General features: G+C 39.4%; 1 protein-coding gene across 1 annotated transcript in view; it reads left to right on the plus strand.

Moving 5' to 3' along the window:
• Positions 1–21,868, plus strand: part of LOC136866752 (secretin receptor-like) — a 341,576-nt gene that overhangs the window by 252,731 nt on the left and 66,977 nt on the right. The window contains exons 4-5 of the mRNA XM_068227043.1: positions 9,894–10,006; positions 15,723–15,875. Of these exons, the coding sequence (XP_068083144.1) occupies positions 9,894–10,006; positions 15,723–15,875 (266 nt within the window). The remainder of the gene's footprint in view (positions 1–9,893; positions 10,007–15,722; positions 15,876–21,868) is intronic.

A 21,868-nucleotide genomic window follows, 5' to 3' on the forward strand; every position in this document is an offset into this window, starting at 1 on the left:
CATTTTGAGCTTTCACCCAGCTGGCAGATTCACTTTTCCTTAAACGTTTCCAGATAACTTGGAAATTTATCGAACATTGCCCTTGATGATGTATTCCAATCCCTTACTCCTCGCCCTATAAATGAATGCCCCTATTTGTCTTTTTGAAATCCAACTTTCCTACTTTTAAAAGCTGTGTTCAATGTTATTCGTTTACTAATATCATGCCATCTCTCCATTGACAAGTCGAAGCATACCGCATAGTCGAGCATCTGGTCTCCTTACTCCCAAGTCTTACCAGCTCAAAGAATGCAACATTTTCGTAACACTGCTACCTTGTCGGTAATCACTCAGAATAAATCGTGCTGATTTCCTTTGAATCTTTCCCAGTTCTCTAATCAAGTAGTCCTAGTGAGGGTCTCATATATTGGAACCGCACTCTATGAAGGATCTATTTTTTTTTTTTTTGCTAGGGGCTTTACGTCGCGCCGACACAGATAGGTCTTATGGCGACGATGGGATAGGAAAGGCCTAGGAGTTGGAAGGAAGCGGCCGTGGCCTTAATTAAGGTACATCCCCAGCATTTGCCTGGTGTGAAAATGGGAAACCACGGAAAACCATTTTCAGGGCTGCAGATAGTGGGATTCGAACCTACTATCTCCCGGATGCAAGGTCACAGCCGCGCGCCTCTACGCGTACGGCAACTCGCCCGGTATGAAGGATCTTACCAGAGACTAAGACGCCCTCTCGTTTACATCCTTACTACAACCCCTAAGTACTGTCATAACCATGTCAAGGGAATTGTAACCTTTCTTAAACACCTCGTTAATATGATTACCGCAGTGAAGGTCACTCCTTATATTAAAACCTACATACTTAGGTATTTTCACCCTCCTGTCGGTGGGGGCAGTAGAATAACAACCACGGTATCCCCTGACTATCGTAAGAGGTGACTAAAAGGGGCCCCACAGGTTCTTTGGAGTTTGGGTTTACAACCACGGGGCCTTTAACTGACTTCTGGCATTGCTTCTACTTACTTGTGCCAGGCTCCTCAATTTCGTCTATCCTATCCTACCTCCCCTGGTCAACTCTTGTTTTTTTCCTACCCCGACGGCATTAGAGCACTCGTGGCCCAGCAAGTCTTTCATTTTCACGCCCTTCGTGGCCCTTGTCTTCCTTAATTTTCCGAAGTATCGGTCCCTTCAACTTTTCCCCTCTGATTAGTGTTATATAGACCCTGGTTGCCTAGTTGTACTTCCTCTTAAAACAATAATCACCACCACTACTTAGGTACATTCACACCATCAACAGTAATTAAAGTGAGAGGACTTTACTATTGTTGAAACTTACAACTTGACATTTCACCCCATTTACGAGTACCATCATACCATTATCCACTGTCCATCACAAAACATTGTCTGCTGTAGGTCTCCCTGCAGCCGCTCACAATCTCGCAACTCATTTACTGCTCCATACAGTATAACAAGATCCGTAAAAAGCCTTATTTGTGATTCCAGCTCTTTACTCATATTATTTATGAATATAAGAACACATAAATTTCCAATAATTCTCCCCTGCGAGACCCCCACTTTAATCATTACAGGATCAGATAACACTTCACATATTCTAGTTCCAACCCTATCAAAAGCCTTGAATTGGTCAATAGCAATACAGTCCATTTGATCTCCTGAATCTAAAATATTTCTTATATCTTGCTGGAATCCTACAAGATGAGCTTCACTGGAATAATCTTTCGTAAACCCGAACTACCTTCTGTCAAACCAGTTAGTAATTTCACAAACATGGCTAATATAATCAGAAAGAATGCTTTCTCGGAGCTTACAAACAACAAATCTCAAGCCGACTGGGCTGCAAATATCCGCTTTATGATTGTCACCTTTTCCCTTGTACACAGGGCCAACTGTAGCAACTCTCCATTCATTTTGTACATCTCCTTCTAACAAACTAATAAAATAAAAGTTTCAGATGTGGCACTACATCCCAATCCATAGCCTTTAATATATCCCCATAAATCTTATTAATCCCAGCTGCTTTTCTAGCTTTCAACCTTTGTATCTTGAATACCAGATAGGAAACACAATATCTGAACCGATGAATAAATAAAGTTCCTAGGATGTTCGCCTGTTACTTTTTCATGAATGATGAATTATCTTCGTATCTGTCTCTTCGCAAGGGTCAGAGAAAAAAGTTAGGTCTGTTCCAACACGAAGAGGAACAGTTTGCAAACTGTCCGACGCATGCGCGGTAAGGAAAGAGCGTTCCAACAAACTTCAAACTCAAACGCTGACTCGGAGTCGGTTGTTCCAACAGACTGTGGACCGTTCATGAACCAGTCTCCCGACTGGCAAAGCAGTTCGTGGTCCAGAACAAGAACTGTTCGTCAGGGACATGCGCAGTGCATCAAAATAACGGTGGGTTATGCATTGGGGTTCATGGCTGTGAACAGCTGATCGGTCATCATCATATGCCTGGAGCAGACGACACATTACACAAACCATTACAATTAAAATAGAAGTACGGCGTTATTATACAATTGAAAAGGCATATTTGGCTACACACTAACAAAGTAACAGACGCTAGATAATAATAAGAATGGTACATGACGACATTGAAGGCGATTCTGATGATTTTATGAACTCAGACTCCAGTGAAAATGATCTGGAGATACATTACAATATCCCAAAAGCGAAAAATGATCATTATTTAGGCAAGTTATTATTTTTTTAATTGTTTACAATTATGTTTAAATGATATGTTACATCTAGTGAAATAAGTACTGTAATTTGGTAATTCGGTATCTTTCTCTCTCTCTCTATAGAAGAAATAGTGCCTTGCTATGACAATTACATTTTCAAGGAGCATTAACAAGCAGAAGCCGGCCCCGTGGTGTAGGGGTAGCGTGCCTGCCTCTTACCCGGAGGCCCCGGGTTCGATTCCCGGCCAGGTCAGGGATTTTTACCTGGACCTGAGGGCTGGTTCGAGGTCCACTCAGCCTACGTGATTAGAATTGAGGAGCTATCTGACGGTGAGATGGCGGCCCCGGTCTAGAAAGCCAAGAATAACGGCCGAGAGGGTTCGTCGTGCTGACCACACGACACCTCGTAATCTGCAGGCCTTCGGGCTGAGCAGCGGTCGCTTGGTAGGCCAAGGCCCTTCAAGGGCTGTAGTGTCATGGGGTTTGGTTTGGTTTTTATTAACAAGCAGAGCAGAGCAAGAACTGTTTATTTATCCTCAAACGTGCTGGCCATGAATCTCCCAGATAGTCGTGAACGCATGCGCGTTGTAGTTTTTCTTGACCGTTCAAGGACCGTTGCAACTGGCTGCTGTTTAGCGACGGTTCCCAACGAGTACATAGCTCGCACATGCGCTTACATCAGTCCATGAAACGTAAACTGCTTTTTGGAACAAAGCTATTTTTCCATTGAAGGCAGTCTCCGTTATGGCTCTGACGGTAACTGTTGAGGTACCTGTGGTGCTGAGTGATGACCTTCGGAGATTGACTAGTGCATCTGGATGTTACAAAATATTCTACTTTCAGAGCAAGTCGTCCTGCAAAGCACTTTCTGGCCCAATGATGAAAGCGGTGGCAAACTACCTTACACGTGACCATGCCTTCTAAGCTGAACTGACACCAAGAACAAGACGACCTAGAGCGGTGGATTTGGTCAAAACTAGCAAAGAAATCCAGGAACTGGACCCGAGCCTCTTACAGATAACACACATATCAGAGACGCAAATAAATAACAATATAAGAAGAAAAAGGGCAAGAACATAAATTTATTATGAATATAAAATCAGAAAGGTCGCATAGGCGAAACAAGGGGGCCAAATATCTAATATATAATCATACGTGGCCCATAATCAAAATACACAAGGTTCACTATTTATCGCACCTTCACACTGGCTGACCTTGATAAAAGACGTGATGAAAAGTTAGGTACAAGGTCTTGGCATCTACCATCATTAAATGAAGAACTTAAATTTAGGTGGGTACAAAATATTCCCTTTAAGCACATCAGGTCTAAACAACCATAAGTTTAGGGAGTAACAGCACCTTATCATAGCATTCTCCCTTTCAATTCCTAAGGTAAGACATAAAGCTCTCAACAATCCAAATCCACGTCCCCCGAGAATACTAGATCATTATGTAAAAGAGCTTAAAAGGGGAGAAGAGGGAAGGGTGCACCGAGCTCATAAAATTAAAGCAAAGAAAAAGGGGAAGTTACCATGGTTTCATGCCAAATAACTAAGATAAAATGGAAAGCCATACCGCAAAGAATAAAAAAATATTAAACTAGAAAATAGGTAAAGAAAGCCAATGACGGCAAAGTGAAACGAACAATAAATAAATCAGAAACAAAAGGTGTCACGGATCCAAGGGTCAGAACCACCCACGCTCACACAGAGACCAAAGGGGTTAGGTAGCCAAGTAAAGGGACGTATAAGAACGTCAAAGCACAGCACATAACAAAATGAATAACCGCTCTCGAGCTCAGACAGTACGAATCAGAAAGTGGTCCACCATAAAGCGACGGAGTATCTCCGGCACCAAAACACGCAGAAACAGGTCAATCGCGTTGTTAGATTGTATTCATACCACACCTTTCCAGTGGACATGAAATATATAGAACACGCGATAAAATAAAACAACATGAGTTCAAGCGGTATGTTAATGAAGCGACATGCGTGAAAGGTCTCGGCCGGCACACAGCAAACAAACACATACACAAATACATGAATCCGTGTCACCTTCTGTTCTCAAAACAAACATGGCGAATCGGTAAATGAAAATACCGAAAGAAGCGTGTAAAAGTAAAATTAACGTACAAATAAATTAGAAACACATGTAATGAGGGAATCCTTTCAAACCCGACCATGGTGAGCACAGAACGAAGCAATAATAAAACCAAGAGAGGATTAAAGAAAAAATACCTCAATTGTATAAGCAATTACCATTCTCGGAAGGCCGAGATATTTACAAAGTTGTATTGAATATGTTAAAATATCTTTTATATGCCACAAAGGCGACTTGGATATCCAATCCTTCCATCTTCTCAAGTCAGAACTCCCCACACAACCAACCTGAAAGGTAACCCAACAAGACGGGGCAGAAAAGAAATGTTTTGACCTATGCTAACGTATGACAGGCCATGTACCGGAATAAGGAAAGATTATGTCGTGGTAACAACACATGATAGGGGAGATTAACAGTACATAGATACAAGAGTTCGCTAGGAACGTGAAGACTTCAGAACAGGCAAACGTACCATAAAATGATAAGGTGCGGTTGAACGCCTAATTATTATACCGTCATCGGGTTCTTCGGGTTTCCAGTAACCACATAGCATTTGAGAATTCAACCAGCCTCCGAACTGAAATAATAAACAAAACATAGGATGTGTATTCTCTCGGGATGAAGATATAGTGAGTGAAATCAAAATGGAGTGGCAGCATGCAGCTGCCATGAACGGTACTGTTTAACTTCATTGACGATACTACATTGAATCGCACATTTTTCACATCGATTTTATTGTACCGGTATGGAAAATAATACTGAGTTGACCTTGATATATTGCGTATTTCGAGAATGATTCCTGGTACAATCAGGTAAAGAATCTGTGCCTGAATGTGATCGGTAACGAAAAGAAAAAGTCTAGGTGAGGAATGAGCTCAACCGAAGAAAGTGCGTGGATGAATCGGTTTTGGTGTTGCAATATGCAAGGTGAACGAGAAAGCATAAATTACCCAGCATAATAATAATAATAATTTAATGTCGGCGATAAAGTGCATGAGATGCATCAGAATATTCCATGGTTTCACTCACCTTTTCATAATATCAACAAAACCGTGGAAGTAGAAAAATCCACCGTGCTACTCGCTGTCTCAGATAGCTTTACACTCTACATAAACAATGTCTAACCGATCTTTGAGAAAACATTTCCCAATTCACCCTGCATTGCTCTACAAAAATTTACATTTTTAAGAATCAAACCTAACAGCAATATACGATGTAAGAGCAGGGGTCTTTATATCAAGGAGACTAGGATGATAGGCAAACAGATCAATCACGACTGAGCCACGTGTTGTGTGACTACGACGGTATTTGTTTGGAGTCTGTTCTATCAGCCATTTGCGTGAGGTGGAGAGAAATATGACGTAACGTTATGAATATGTTTATTGGAGCTTAACTTTTCTACGGATAAGCTACTCTATTCAGTTTATGTCGGCCGGCATTTCAAGATATATTTGGACATTGATTTCGTTTCGTTTTGCTTGCATCAAATTACCTCTACGCCAGGTATTACCTTGCTCAAGTGTTATTTGTGAGTGGCTCATTCACTGTGAGCTCTCACGCCGTCTGGTAATGAAAAAGCTTACTCGTCCCTAGTGCGAACTCCTCCGCAAGAGTGCACGTATTTCGCCCTGTTCAAATGTTCGTGTGGACGCTGTCAATGGACATGGTGGAGTGCAGACATTGTCGAGACATGTCTCGGCGACCGACTGTAAAAATGAAGCCCAGACCAGCTGGCATCGGTTAAGTCCTTTTTTTTTCACCGACACAGTCAGGTCTTATGGCGACGATGGGATAGGAAAGCCCTAGGTGTTGAAAGGAAGCGGCCGTGGCCTTAATTCAGGTACAGCCCCAGCATTTGCCTGGTGTGAAAACGGGAAACCACGGAAATCCATCTCCAGGGCTGCCGATAGTGGGATTCGAACCTACTATCTCCCGGATTCAAGCTCACAGCCGTGTGCCTCTACGCGCACGGCCAACTCGCCCGATCGGTTAAGTCTTGCCAAATATCGGCGTGAGGGATGTTAACTTAGAATGACGAACATCTACCCTGTTTTGTTAGGTAAAATTAATTTCTTTACAACCTGGGTGTGTTGCAAGCGTATGTGAACTGCTTGTGGTAAGTTACGGTGAATTACTCCTTCAAATCTTGTAAGTACGCGTGTATTTAATTTTTTTGGTCATGTAATTTTATCTTTTGGTGGTGCCATTTTATTTCATTTTCCTGTTATATTTGCGAAATTATTATTTTGGTTCCTCCCTCTTTAACGCCGTTTGAGCGGTATTTTGTTGATTTTGAAATTCTTATGTGCTTTGTTGTGGACTGAAATTTGAAACTTTTCCCATTTCTCTAAATTTTACCTTTCTCCTATATTATCATTTCGCTTGTTTATCCGTGATTTCATTGAATTATGCTGTTTTCTGTTCGGGTTTCACAATTATTTTATACATGTATTCTTTTCGCTATAGTATCCCTCGCCCTCATACTTTTGGATTATGATATTTTCTTCCTTCCCTGTTTTGGTTTTGTTGATTATTATTATATACTGATACCGTAATTTGCCTCGTATTGTCTAGATGCGCTGTGCAAATCACAATTTGCTTTTTCTTTCTTTCTTCTTCTTCTTATTTCCATAGTTAATTTTAATTTCGCTAGGAGGCTAAAACTTTTCATTTTCCTTAATAATGTTTAAGTAACCAATTATTATTATTATTGTTATTATTATTGCTATTATTAAAGATGTAATTTAATGAAATTCAAGATATTATTCTCTAATCTTTTGGGACATCCTAACTATTAAAACGTTGTCATTCTACGTAAATATTTTACACATATTATTAATAATAACATTAAAAACGGGGTGACATTTCCTTTATTAATTGTAATTACGTGGGAACTTATCGTGTTTCTAGTGGAGTGCTTCACGCGTTTAATTTTTTCTTTCATCTTGCATTGTTGTGATCCCCCCTCCATGTTGCTTGATTGCGTAATTCTTGGATGGTTACTTGCCCTTGACCTTCCTATTTTTTATCACGTGGGGACGCTGATTTTTTTTTGTCTTGTGATTATTGGGTGGATGCTTAGTGGCATGGATGGATGGATTGCTGAGTTTGCACTTTGAAATATTCCAATTAATTCACCATCCGTGTGATATTATTTTTCCTGTTCACTGACCATTCTGATTTCCTACTTTGTGTTTATTTGATTGTTGATTTGTGATTGTCTTCCTTGGCCAATTTCGTGAGTTCAAATTTCATTTTCAGGGTGGTCCTTAAATTCTTATTTTATTGTGCTGTTTCTTTTGATCTACGATAATGTTCTGTTTTTCCTCGTGTGTTAATCCCTCCACTGGGAACTACGATAAAATTTTACGCTGATTCACGCAAGTTAATATTTTTCTTAGGGACTTCAATTTATGAAATTACATATTATTCTAAAAGAGTTTACTAAAAACGGGCTTTAGTAAATCCGTCCTTTCATTCTGCTGGAGCAATTAGCTTCATGTTTTTTATTTATTCTCTCCGAAATTACCTGCCGGTGAATCATGATACGCTTATAGGTCTCTAAGTTCATCCACCTTCGGTTAATCATAAAATCAGATCATTAAATGACCACTCCAATAACTGCAGGCGAAGGCTTACCCGCAATACATTCTGTACTTAGCAGGTTGCTATGCGACTAACACTTTAATTACTATTCTGATATATGATTTTCATCCTTAGTAACGTCATTGCATGCAGCCATGTTTGCTTAACACCTGTCAAGCCAGAGAGTATACACTTCCATTGATCATGGAAGAACGCTATTCTCTTCTAGATACCCTTCGATTCTCTAACCTTCCCCAGATTCCAAATAGGCCCGATATTCAACAGATGGTAGATCGTTCGTAATAACTAACACGCTGCTAAGAGAAAAAACGTCTACGTATAAACATATTCCATCCTGACATACGCCTTATACATTACCTGGAAACATTCATCGAAGGATAACTTATCAACACTAGAAAGAGTGAAGGCCATATATCTTTACAAAGTTATCTGCCTGCAAAAACGCTCCTTCGAGACTAACCTATGAGCTTACAAGACAATCGTTCTATATAGAACTGCGATTAAAAGTACCATTGCCTTCTGCGACACAGTACCAAGCTTTATATCAAGAAATGAAGGGGAAAGAAGCGAAAATATTGCACCCATAAGACGAATATTATGTTGGTGTACCAATTTTTAATTTTGGTATATCTTTTCATATATTTTTCACTTACCAAATTTTCTTTTTATCAAATAAGTTTCCTTCTACTTACTAAACTTATCCTTATATTCACACAAAAAAATATCGTATACAAATTTCTAAAATTTTAATTTAAAAATGTGTATGTCTAATCATTCAGTGGATTACTCTATATTATCCCGGTGATCTCGTTCCTTTTTTTTTTTATGGGATATGTTTTCAGCTCTCTTCCAAACGGACTTCTTAATTTTCTGGGTAAGTTTATTCCTTGTTTGGTACGTGTGCTCACATTTGGTTGTTTTCCCTGTCCAACCTTCCTTCTCGTAGTCCCTATGGCGTTTGGTGAGCGTTGTGCTATGGTTGAAAAGTGGAGTTACGTTGCACTAATCACGCCCACCTCCAATGGTTTTCTCCTGTAAAATGATTTAAAAAGGAAACTCAGTAGAAAAATTAACCGAAAATATTATGCGATATAGTGTGAGTAAACAAAAATGAATAGATCATTCTTATGGTGTTGAAAAGAACTTATTTAATAGGAATTCCTAAATACAATGAGGGTCTCTGCTGATCTTCAGGCGTAATTTCTTTGAAAGGTGATACCATGTATTACAAATATTTAATCTATTGCCATTCCCATTAATCGATCATCATCGCTATTGTATATCACATTATTTACAGGATGTGTGTGTGATATCACTGCATAAAAGCAGAATGTTTCATCATCTGTATTTTTTTATAATATATTGTTCCTGGTTGTAATGTAATTCCAGTACTATAATATATTTCCATCTAAGTGTGGAGTACTTACGATCTACAGCCTAACACATAAATTATGTTTATTTTACTTGTATGCAATAAAGTGTTTGTCGTCAGTTCCAGGATATTGTCCAGGAAAGTGGGACGGCATTTTATGCTGGGATCGAACTCCTCCTGGTCAATTCAGCGTCCAGACATGTCCAGAGTATGTTGCTGGCTTCCGCCGCACTGTAAGTTAATTAACATAATTATTAAATAAAGGTGTTTGTATAAATTACGTTGGGTGTTTAACATATAAGTAATATAATTTCCTGATTACAAAAAACTATCCAGAGTAGATTTCTTTACGCCTGGTTTTCTTCAGGACAGATGTGTATTATGAACGATCCGTGTAGAACAATTTATTGTAGGCCCTGGAAATATTACAAATTTAGACCCATAGAATATCCGTAAATATCTTCAACTCAGGATTATCGCTGTTACTTTTTAAAGAACCAACGTTATCTTTTTCTTCTTTTTGCTATTTGCTTTACGTCGCACCGACACAGATAGGTTTTATGGAGACGATGGGACAGGGAAGGGCTAGGAGTGGGTAGGAAGCGGCCGTAGCATTAATTAAGGTACAGCCGCAGCATTTGCCTGTGTGAAAATGGGAAACCACGGAAAACCATCCTCAGGGCTGCCGACAGTGGGGTTCGAACCTACTATCTCCCGAATACTGGATACTTGCCGCACTTAAGCGACTGCAGATATCAAGCTCTGTACCAACGATATCAACAAAGTTTAACTTTTATTTTAAAAGCGTGGATTTTGACAGGGGTGTCCAGGAAATTAATCAGTAACGCTGTTCATTGAACAAGAAAGGATTGCCGGTGAGCATGTCGATTGTGATTCTCGTATTGTAAGATTAATGTTGATATAATATCATACGACAGACTTTTGGCTGAGTAGATGAGAAAAGGAAGGTTTTAGTTACTAGGTAGTTAATGTTCGTTTGATTCGAAATTAAATTACAAACATCGAAAATTCAATACGCGATTATGAATTTCAAAGGAAATTTTAATTAATTTTCAAAGTGCGTTAATATACGAAGAGCAGTTCCAAATGGGTAGTGACACAAATATATATGCTAAATTCGTATATTTCTGCTTTTAATGTGCAGAGTAAACCCATGTTCAGCAGCGCATAATGAATCTTAGAAGTCTAGCGAGGAATAACTTCCACTATATGAAATCTCCGTGGAATATTAATTACCGCTACACCAAGCTCCTATTTGATTTCAGGAGTTACCTGGTATTCATTTATGGTGTAGGCTGAGTGGCCGTCAGTGCCATGTGCGTCTCCAGTGTATGAGAACCATACTATTTTTAGTCCAAAAATGTGAAAATGAAGGTTCATTCCACATTTTAGACCGATGCTATATTGGTTTATGCTGCAGAAGGCAAAAGGAATATGATGGTAAGCCCTATTATTTAATGTCAAAGTATCTTGAATTAGAAAGAGGGTGAAGAACGTTAATGCACATAAAACATGAGAAAAAGGAAGTTCTTAGCGGAAAATGAATACGCGTCTTCTCTATGGAAGGTGGTGAAGAAATAAACAGCGGAACAATGTCATCAGGATTGTCGACTGAGTTTAGGTTCTAAGATAACTGACAAACGAAGGCAGGTTATAGCTAATGAGTTCTGAAACCAATATTGAGCCTGGCGCATGGAAAGGCAGTATCTCCTTTCCACTCAAGGAGAGACGAGGTTAAAATAACCGTCTAAGGTATAATGTTAAAAGCGAAAGGAAAGAAAATCTTGTATTTCATATTCATGAAAGTTCAGACATCAGAGTGTCTTTGAATATAAAACCGTGCACCCCATAAACATAAGTGAAAATTTTGTGAAAACAATTCAGCGTAAAGATAGAACAGGAATTATTCATAGTGGCAAAAGAGGAAAACATACACCCGTGAATAAGGCTAGTGACTCAATAATTCAATATATTTGGAATTATGTTACTAAATATTCAGTTTATGAAAGTCATTACGGCAGACAGAAAGTGCAGAAAGGATAGTTACGAACATATTTAAATGTATGTTTAATGTACCTATATATACAGAATGTCTGTTTTGAAAAATATTCAATCAGAAATGTAATTCCCCTTTTTAAACAGCCTGATGTAGACACTTGTGACACATGAGATGGAATTGATAACTGGCTGAACAATGCATCATTACAGCATGATGGAAGAATAAATGACGAAACTGATAATTTGTAGCATTTAATAGAAACATCTAAAAGTTGCAAATACAAGAGGACCGGCAATTATCTGCGTAAAGAATCACAGAACGCGAAAGTATTGATTGTAGATCCCTGTAAATGTCTTCCAACGCTGATACAAACTAATTATCAGATTTTATTTATCTGATGAAGCTGTGGGTACTAAATTATGCTACACATGACTGAGTTTTTTAAATAAATGTATTTTTCTCCAGACAGTTTTCCAACCTAATCGACCTCAACGGAGAAAAATAGGAACAAAAAACACAAGCAAACTATGAATAATTACAAGCAAAAAACAACCGAACCACGACAACATATTGGCAAAGCTGCAAAACAAAACACAGTACTGAACACAAAACAAAAACACAAAATAATGGCAACACGGCAACACAAGGCCAACTACCTCCCTACTTCCTGGGTACTTGATGGCATGTGTAACTCAATCTCTCCTGACCTAGCATAATACATATGCTACAATTCCCCATTGGTGACACATGCCATCACCTTCCCCCCTTTCCCCACTGCTGGCCAGTAGTGGGGAAGGCCGCCATTCTCCTGTACTGAGTAGTGAAAATTAACGCTCTACCTGTGTCATGATAATCCACTACCGGGTTCATTCTCCCCTTGACACAACTGAGATTTGGCTTTTAAGGTGGCTGTACATCTGCTTCTAAGTCTGATCAAATCCTACATAAATTACCAGTACACTTCCACTCAGATACTAACCACCTTAAAAGCTTATCTCCACTGCACGGATGAGCAGTCAACTTCAACTGCTGTTCATTCATAAACACCCGCCTCTCTTCAGTCGTTTCTTTACATACTGTCAGCAAATGAAAGTCCTCTCTCTCATCACCACATAATACACATTACGTATTTACTTTTGACTTCGTCGATCCTCTGTTCATATATATACCTAAAAACCACCGAATTAATCCTCTTTTCTTCGCTAGTGGCTTTACGTCGCACCGACACAGATAGGTCTTATGGCGACGATGGGGCCTACGAGTTGGAAGGAATCGGCCGTGGCCTTAATTAGGGTACAGCCCCAGCATTTGCCTGGTGTGAAAATGGGAAACTACGGAAAATCATCTTCAATTAAACCTCTTCTCAACGTGATATTTATATTTACCGCTCTCATATTCACCATCTGATTAACCCTCAGAAATATCTTTAGGGTAGCTCTCTTTCTACATTCGGCTACCAGCTCTTGTTCGGCAATATATCTCGCCCTCATAATTGCACGTTTACAGTACGTACTCCTTCTCCTCTCCCATTCAATATTATAAACTCATATAAACCCAGTTTAGCTAAGGCATTCTTCACCTTTTCAACCCAGTAATCCCCATAATTCCACTTCATTTGATACTGGTACGCCGACTGCAGAATTAGGTCTCCTTCACCCTCTCAATGTGCACCAGTGACCAAGCACTCTTTTTAAAATGTCAATCTTGATATACTCTTTACAGAAAATCCTTACTTCTGCATTCGCGGTACACAATAGCAGCCCCGTAACAATCTTAGATAAATTACTCTCTGCCTGCTATAATACCGCGCACTCTTCCTCCACCCCCAAACCTCAGAAAAATACAACATTTTACTCTTCAGAACAATATTAAACACCACGGCTTGTATAACATAGCATACCCCCGAAATTTATTTATCCAATATCCTAGTTACTGAAAGTGCAACTTGGCCTTTCCATTTGGCTCACCTAATATGCTCCACCCAACTACCATTTCTACTTATCATCACCCTCAGATACTCCATCTTATCCACCACCTCTATCTCTTCCCCATTTATTGCCCACTTTATCCCCGGTTTCTTTTTGTTCCCTTTCCTAAAGACCATCACCTTAGTCTTTATATTATTGATCTTCAATGACCTTTTCTTCGCAAAACTCCTAACATCGTTCAGATTTTTTGCAGCCCCCCAGCTGTCAACGTCAACAATAATACATAATAATACATCATCCTCAAAATCAACCCTGGAGTTTCTTGTATGCCTAGGACCGGATAGGCCCACTTTTCTCTACATGACCGCCTAGTAAGTCGTTAATAAGAAAAGAACTGGCGACAATTTACGCCCTTGCTTCAGCCTAACTTTCGATTCAATCAATCCACTAACCACCCTTTCCTCCACCTTTATGCTACAATAGACTTTTTCATATATGCTTCTGATCGCTCTTCTCATCTTCACCCCCACCCCTACCCTTCCCAGTCTTTCAAACCAAGGCCTCCCTACTCACTGTAACGAATGCCTTCTGGAAGCGAATTTCAGCTATAAATACTTTAGAGCCTTCTTTTCTAACACATTTCTCTATTATTGTTCTCACAATCATTAAATTATCTGCCGTCCTCCTCCCTTTCTGAAACCACTCTGTAATATCGATAAAACCGAGTGATCTTCTGCCCACTTCCTTAACCTATTTGCTAATATACCCGTGTACACCCTGTTCAGGGTGTCCAGCAGCGTTATGCCTCTATATTAACTGGGATTAGCCCGCTCTCCTTTCTTTTTATAAATAGGACATATGCTCACCTTGTGCCATTCTTTCTTGAATTTCTTCCCCTCAAGTATCTTGTTTAGACATGTAACCAAACTCTCCATCATCTGTCTATTTCTTGCTACTTCCTTGCAATAAACATTAGTTATCCCATTTTCCCCTCTCGCAGTCCTGCTCTTCAATTTACGTATCACTCCCATTGCCTCCCCGTCTCTTATTCTTTTATCCAACTCTTGACAGCCCCTCTATATCCCCCTTTCAACTTTATAGCCTCCTTCTACCCTTACCCGCCCTTCATTCTCCCCTAATAGTTCCCGGAAGTACTCCACCCAGGATTCATACTCAATTTTAGGTTTAGTCACTCTACTCGTCCCTCTATTCATTTTATTGACCTTCGCCCACACCTTAACTCCTTCCCCCTCTTTACACTCCCTGTTTAATGCTTCCGTTTGAGCCTGCTTCCATGCCGTTTTCCTCTCTCCTAGCATTTTAAAAATTATTTTCTCAACCTGAAAACTGTTCCCTTAACCCCCTACCATCATGTTTCCTGTACTCAACCAGCGCTTTCATCACTACCTTCCTCTTCACCTTACACTATTTATCGAATCATCACTTCCCCTTACCTCTTGTCTTCTTCCTGTATGCTTTTTCCACCGCCACTCTTCTACCTGGATGTTCCAGTAGCTCTAAAGCCATATCAGTATTATTGCCCTCCACTGCTACCTCGACACCCACAGTAATTCTCTGAAAGTCTGCATCTTCAAGGTAGTTGTTTAACTTCGATTTACCCTCCTCAGTCCAAATATACTTGGTAACTCTGAGATCGTTCTCCCTCCCCCTCTTCTTGATCACCTCTCTTCCACTCTCCCACTCCTACTCACGATTTTATACACAGGAGAATGGTGTGATTCCACCCAATCAACCATCTCCATCCTGCGTACTGACGTCTGAGTCATTCATTCCAGCGCGACTGGAAAGGTGCAGCAGCTGCTAATAAATGACAACCAAAAATGTTTCAGCTTCACTTCCTCTGGAATAGATGGCTAATCCAAATGTTTCCTTATACTGTACATGTTGCATTGCAACATATTCGACTGTAAATTGTTCATTTTAAGTCAAACCAGTTCAATAGTGATGTGTGAAAACATCTTTAATCTCCTAACATTTCAGGCCAATGCAACACGGCAGTGCCTTGCCGATGGCTCATGGTTTATCCATGACCAGTATTTGAAGGAATGGACGAACTACAGCCAATGTTCCAGTGGACCCGAAGCTACAGTGCTCATTCATTTCCCTGGGAGTGGTAATGGTACCCTTATAGAGGTAAGTCTAGCGTAAGAATTTTACCGTTAAAAATACAAGTGAGTGTAGTCTATCCAAATTTACCCTATGGCACTTGGTTAGCCAATAACTATTAAATATTCATTAGACTTAAGTGTACTATTGAACAACCCCTGAAGAGGAATTTTATTTATTTATTTATTTATTTATTTATTTATTTATTTATTTATTTATTTATTTATTTATTTATTTATTTCGGAAGAATCTACTGTCTGCCGACCCCTTCCTTCCAGCCTTCTAATATTCCCTATGCAACGAATAATAACAACAATAAGGATTAATGAAGGGATTAAGATATCAGTGCAATGGCAGTTATACACTTACGTAAATCGTAGAAGATTCGCAGAAGATGTGTGCTAAACTGAGCATAATTTGAATCATTATTTCTCCAGGACATAGCATGGTTGCATTAAGCTTATTCTTTTCCCGTGGTACAGGATAGATATCTGGAGCCCGAAAGGAGAACACACTTTTGAAAAAGGATATGACTTCGTTACAAAAAGCTCGTAAGGAGAAATTACGCCACAACGTGTTTCTAGAACAAATAATACCAAGCACACAAGACCTCCTTTTCACAAGAGTAAAATCCACGACTCTCGAAAACTCATGACGTAAAAAGTCCCCAGATAATAGAAAAAAGGAGTTCAAATGTTCCCTGAAATAAAGGCCATGGAGATGCAAAATTAAGAATGAAACAAAATTTAAGATGGAAAGGAGGAAAATATTTACCGAATTGAAAACGATGCAAATAAGGCTAAGTATAAAACGATACGCACAGAGACTTGCATCCCACACAAAGGAGCTTAGAAAAGTCTAGATGTAAAGCAACAATATGAGGAGTCACAAGAAACATCCTCTTTTGTCCGCTATTGGTCACGGTAATCCCAATTCATGTGGTCAAAAACATATTATGTACCGTGATTTAGCAAACCAGGCACCTCTCCATCCTCACATCAAGACGAAACACTTATATTTTCGAAGGAAACTTTATACTTCCGTGGTACGTAAGTGAATACTACGTCTTACCAAGAGAAATTTATAACAGACCATCTACAGACCACGATACCAGCATGTCCACTATGTATAATAATCTTCAACATGTAAATTTGTCAGTCGCAGATGAAAACACATTCATACAGAACTGTATGAAATACATTGTATTATTGGTAATATGCCCAGGAAAATATAATTGCAGTCGTAATACTAAAAACAATAATGCCGCTAGAAAGGCTAGTCGCCCACGGAAGATATTAGAAATAAATTTACTGATAAGATAGGAACATAACTCCAAGTGGAGAGTTTGTTCATACATAAAAGGGAATGCTCACTAGACAACCAAAATAAGAAAACCTATAAACTACATTTCAACACGGCTCCACAAGAAAGGTCAAAAGTAAACGTGTAACGAAATGCGTTACAAACTATCCTTCTCTTCAAATTGCAATCCAAACCAGGTGCAAAACCAGGGGGCTCATTCCCGACTCCCGCACTTCTCATCCCGCGTAACATCGCATCATGCTGACGTCACGTGGTTCTGTCGGCTGCTGTTGCGGTGAACGATAAGGTACTCTCAGGATAGGTCTATACGCAGAATCTTATAACAGTTTCCTTATTTTGTCGATTTGTGTGTTAAACATTAATAAGGAGTCTAAATATGGATTATAAGAATGGCTGCGCAGTTAATTTCGAGGCGCACAGCACTGGTAGTACAGTATACTTTAAATCAGGACGTTGAAGGCAACTTCATCGAGGTAGTCAATGACAACTTCGACGTCTTGAACTCTAGGGTGCCAAAATATCAGAAAACTTCAATTAGAAGTGGATATGGCTTAAACGTAAGGAGCCAGGAAAATACTCCGAAGCGCTTTCTGGAAGCGATTTCACAAGTGAGAGTTGGTAAGCGGAAAACTTTACTTCGTTTCAGAAGGGGTTTGTATTTCTATAAGCTCTCTTGTAACTTTGAAGACATGAACAATGCAAGTATGTCATATTTTAACTGTCAGATTAAACTAAGTATGCTTGAACAATTCGACTTCTCTTACTTACAGACAGTAAGTGCCAGTGGAAGCTGAAAATAATCCATCGGCGAGTGATGCGGGTAGTTTTCATTCTCATGCTTGCAGGCTACCTGGCATTCAAATGTCGCTCTATAGATGACACCTTGGCCAATGAATGGCATGAGGTCTCCGGATAGGCCTGGTGCAGGTATTTCGAGTTGACGCCATATACGCAACCTGCACGTCTGTGAGGATGGAGCCCTACCTAAAATGAATTCTAATGTTGAATATGGTACAAACACAGCCCTCGAACCATAGGAATTAACTTATGAAAGTTAAAATCCTCTACTTGGCCGGGAATCAAACCGGCGACCTCTTGGACACAGCTTGGGTGATAAAGGTGAAATGTTTGCGTTTCCATAGGAAATGTCTCACGACTGATTATCAATTATTTCAAAGGGAGGCCTTATTCGTCCATCCGAAGAATGATGACAAAATGTTATACAGTTTGAGGTACTGTTCGGCAGTTTTCGTGAGATTTATACTGTATTTATAAATGTGAAAGAGTGATGCAGATTTTGACTTCTTTACTTAAATAAAATTTCCCGAACTTGACGAGAATATTCTCTCTGTACGTCGGAACTAGGACATTCATTAGAAGACGTCACCTCAACAAAAACATCACATAGATGCTATGAATGAAGTATTCAGCGAAGAAGAGTCGACTGTGGGCAGCTTTGGCTTCAACAACTCCCTAAGTCGTCAAAACCTGAGTTATGGATACAATTAAGCCAACAACTATCGCAGTTTTTCTTGTATGTATTGAACTTGCAGTCGGCTTTTAGGATGTAATTACTAAGAGTTTCTTCTATTATTTGTCCACAGTATCATGCGACTGATTTCAGGAGGTGTGTAAAGTACCATTTATTTTAACAAGGCCAACCTTTTAATTATTTATTCAAAATTGAACTTATTTTTCTTAATTATTGACGTTCATGCTGCAAGCAGGAGAGCATTCCTAGCCCTCCGGTCTACATCACGCGCGGTCGACCAATGAGAGCGCTGTGAGCGGGAATGCCCTAGCTGATATACTCTACCTACCTTGGTGCAAGAAAAAAAATTTAGATATTGCTCCACAGAGCAAAGAGAATACAGTTTCCAAATTTCAAGATCGTAGGTCACAATGATCCTACCGCCATCTAGCGAAACAGAGTAGTATGATATTCCATAGTTTCCAGCGTCGGCGAGATGAACTGTGACGCTCTAGACACCGTTTAGTCAAAGTAAAGCTCCAATGGCCATAGGGAAAAGAAGGGGTGAAAAAAGAAACATCAAGAATTAACGAGATTTTGGATGTAGGTGTGTATGTTCCAGCACAGTTCTCAACCAAAATTGATACAAGCATGACTTACTATCTAGAAAAAAATTATGTTGGGGTATCACACATCTAGGACCCTTAGGCGAGGAGGTGAAGTGGAAAAAAATTCGAGAAAGACCTATATTATAATAGAAACCATAGTTTTCTGGGTCGCTAAGATGAACTGTTGTACTCAGGATACCGTTTACGTCGAAGTTAATCCACAATGGAACAGGGGTTAAAAGGAGTGAAAAAGAATGTCCAAAATTATCGAGATTATGAATAGATGTGTGTACGTTCTAGCATAGCTCTCAACCAAACCTGTTACACATATGGCTTAATATCTGCAAAAATCCTATGTGTTAAGGCACTCTTACCACCCTTAGAGGCCGGGGTGGAAAGGGGGTGATATATGAAAAGAGAAAACTTGCAACACTAATGTTGGCGACACTCAGGATGTCGTTTAGTCCAAGATCAATCCCCAACGACATGAGGGGTTGGTGAGAAGGGCTGGAAGGAAAATGTCTAAAGTGACTTTGGATGCACCGAATTTCACTGAAATCAATGCACTACTTGTCTGTTGTATTTCTTTCCTGAATTAAAACATTCTCCAAGAAGAAGCACTGATTTGTGGGAGTATGATTTACAGTACTAGACGGTTTTCCTCCTTCCTTCCTTGACTTTTCTGTCATTGTATAGTGCACGGTATTTCCGTTCATGTTATTTTAAATGAAATAAGGACTCTGATTTAGACGTCCTTCATCAGCTCATCAGTAGAAACTGGCGATGTTCCTTTCACTTTTCCTTACCGAATCCGAATATCAGCAACCAAATTTACGGAGTGACTGTGGCTCATGTAGTACAGATCATAACTACCTTCTACACCATTTACACAACTTACCCTCAAATAAATTGTAGTAATTCTCATAGTTCCATTACACCATCGCATTCAGCAACACTGTTCTACTTTCTACTAAATGGGTATAAAACCACGCTACTGCTCATACTTTATCTTTCCCACTCTAACCGTTAAATCACGGAGTTTTATCAACACGTATTATTTTCCATACCAGAGAACTGCAAATGTTGTTTCGAGTTAGGCACCAAGTGCAAGTGGAACAGGAATAATATTCTGGCGAAATATGGTCGACTCTCTAGCGGGCAGGCTTATACAATAGTACACTACAAGCTACCAATAATTGGCACTTGATGCCATGCGGTCGTAAACTACTGATGACTGATAGCTCATCCAGGTCAAATAGTGCGATACCAATTACCAGCTATGTGGTTGGAGTGGTAAGTGATCCTCCCACCATCTCTCATCATATTATCTCCGCATGATCGACAATCATTTGATGCATCACGTATTACACACGGTGCATGTAATGGATTGCTTGTTTGCGTACAACACATGAACTATCGTTGATTTGTTGTCCAGCACAATTTGTGAGGGTATTCAGGCAATACCGCTCACTACGCCCAGTCTATGTACCCTATCACTTTGTATGCCGCATGAACATACAATCATTTCTTCAAACACAAGAAATTTGTTGATAGGACACTCCACGATGATATATTGTCTTATATAATTTTCGCATTAAAGCACACGCATATCAATGTATAGTGCATAAAACATTTTATTTGCATATGTTTCCTTTGTTTTCAATTTACATAAAATATTCCTTCAGTCTGTCTCATCAGAGGAGTTAAGGGGATGAAGTGAATGACGTGATATCTGACAGTATGAAGGGAAATGGTTAAATACCGTGCCGGCATAGGAAGGTAATACATCTTTTCTAGCTCATACCATAAGACATGGTTCATCGTAAACATTAGACTCGCCAGCAAAGGCATCAATGAACTCAATCCACCATCAGCATTGAAACCTACAAATCTCATCATATAAAGAAGAAGAATACGAGATTATGAAAGAAAACTCAATAAATCAGCGACAATCATGCTTTCATGTCATGGTAGTTGTCGAGATATTTGTAGATGTTAAAGTTGGCAATGTTTGTTCCTTTACTCTTTGGGTTTTGTGTATTCTGTGGTCGGGTGTTAACATGTTTTGATTGTAAATAAAAAGTTGTTTATGAATGCTGAAAACTGGATTAGTTGTTACAAAAATAATGTGTATTTACGACATAATTCTACAGTAGTTCTAAACCTGCGGTAGGCCTACTTTGTTAGCCGTATCTTTATTTTATTCCAACCGAGCAAGTTGCCTACGCAGTAAAAGTTTGAACTTTTTATTCGGGCAATGGTGGATTCGAATTCCAGCTTTGGTAACCCTGAAGATGGTTTTCAGTGGTTTCTCATTTTTACACCAGGAGAATGACGTTGCTACTGATTAATAAAAACCATAGTAGCTATTTCCGAGTTACAGCTCTTTCTTATCCCTGCGTTGCCAAAACATGTGTTAGTACAGCGTTAAATACCAAGCAAAGATTTATTACTCGCCTCACAAGTTGTGAACCAGTTCGCGTGCTTTGAGTTGCTCAAAGTAGTCAGCTGTTAAAGCGTAACGACAATAATAATAAAATTATAATAATGTTCAATTTATTTTTGCTATTTCAAGAGCCACTGATTGGGGGCGTGATTAGGTCAGTGGCTTAGTTACC

The sequence above is a fragment of the Anabrus simplex genome, chromosome 3 (assembly GCF_040414725.1).
Source record: "Anabrus simplex isolate iqAnaSimp1 chromosome 3, ASM4041472v1, whole genome shotgun sequence".
NCBI lineage: Eukaryota > Metazoa > Arthropoda > Insecta > Orthoptera > Tettigoniidae > Anabrus > Anabrus simplex.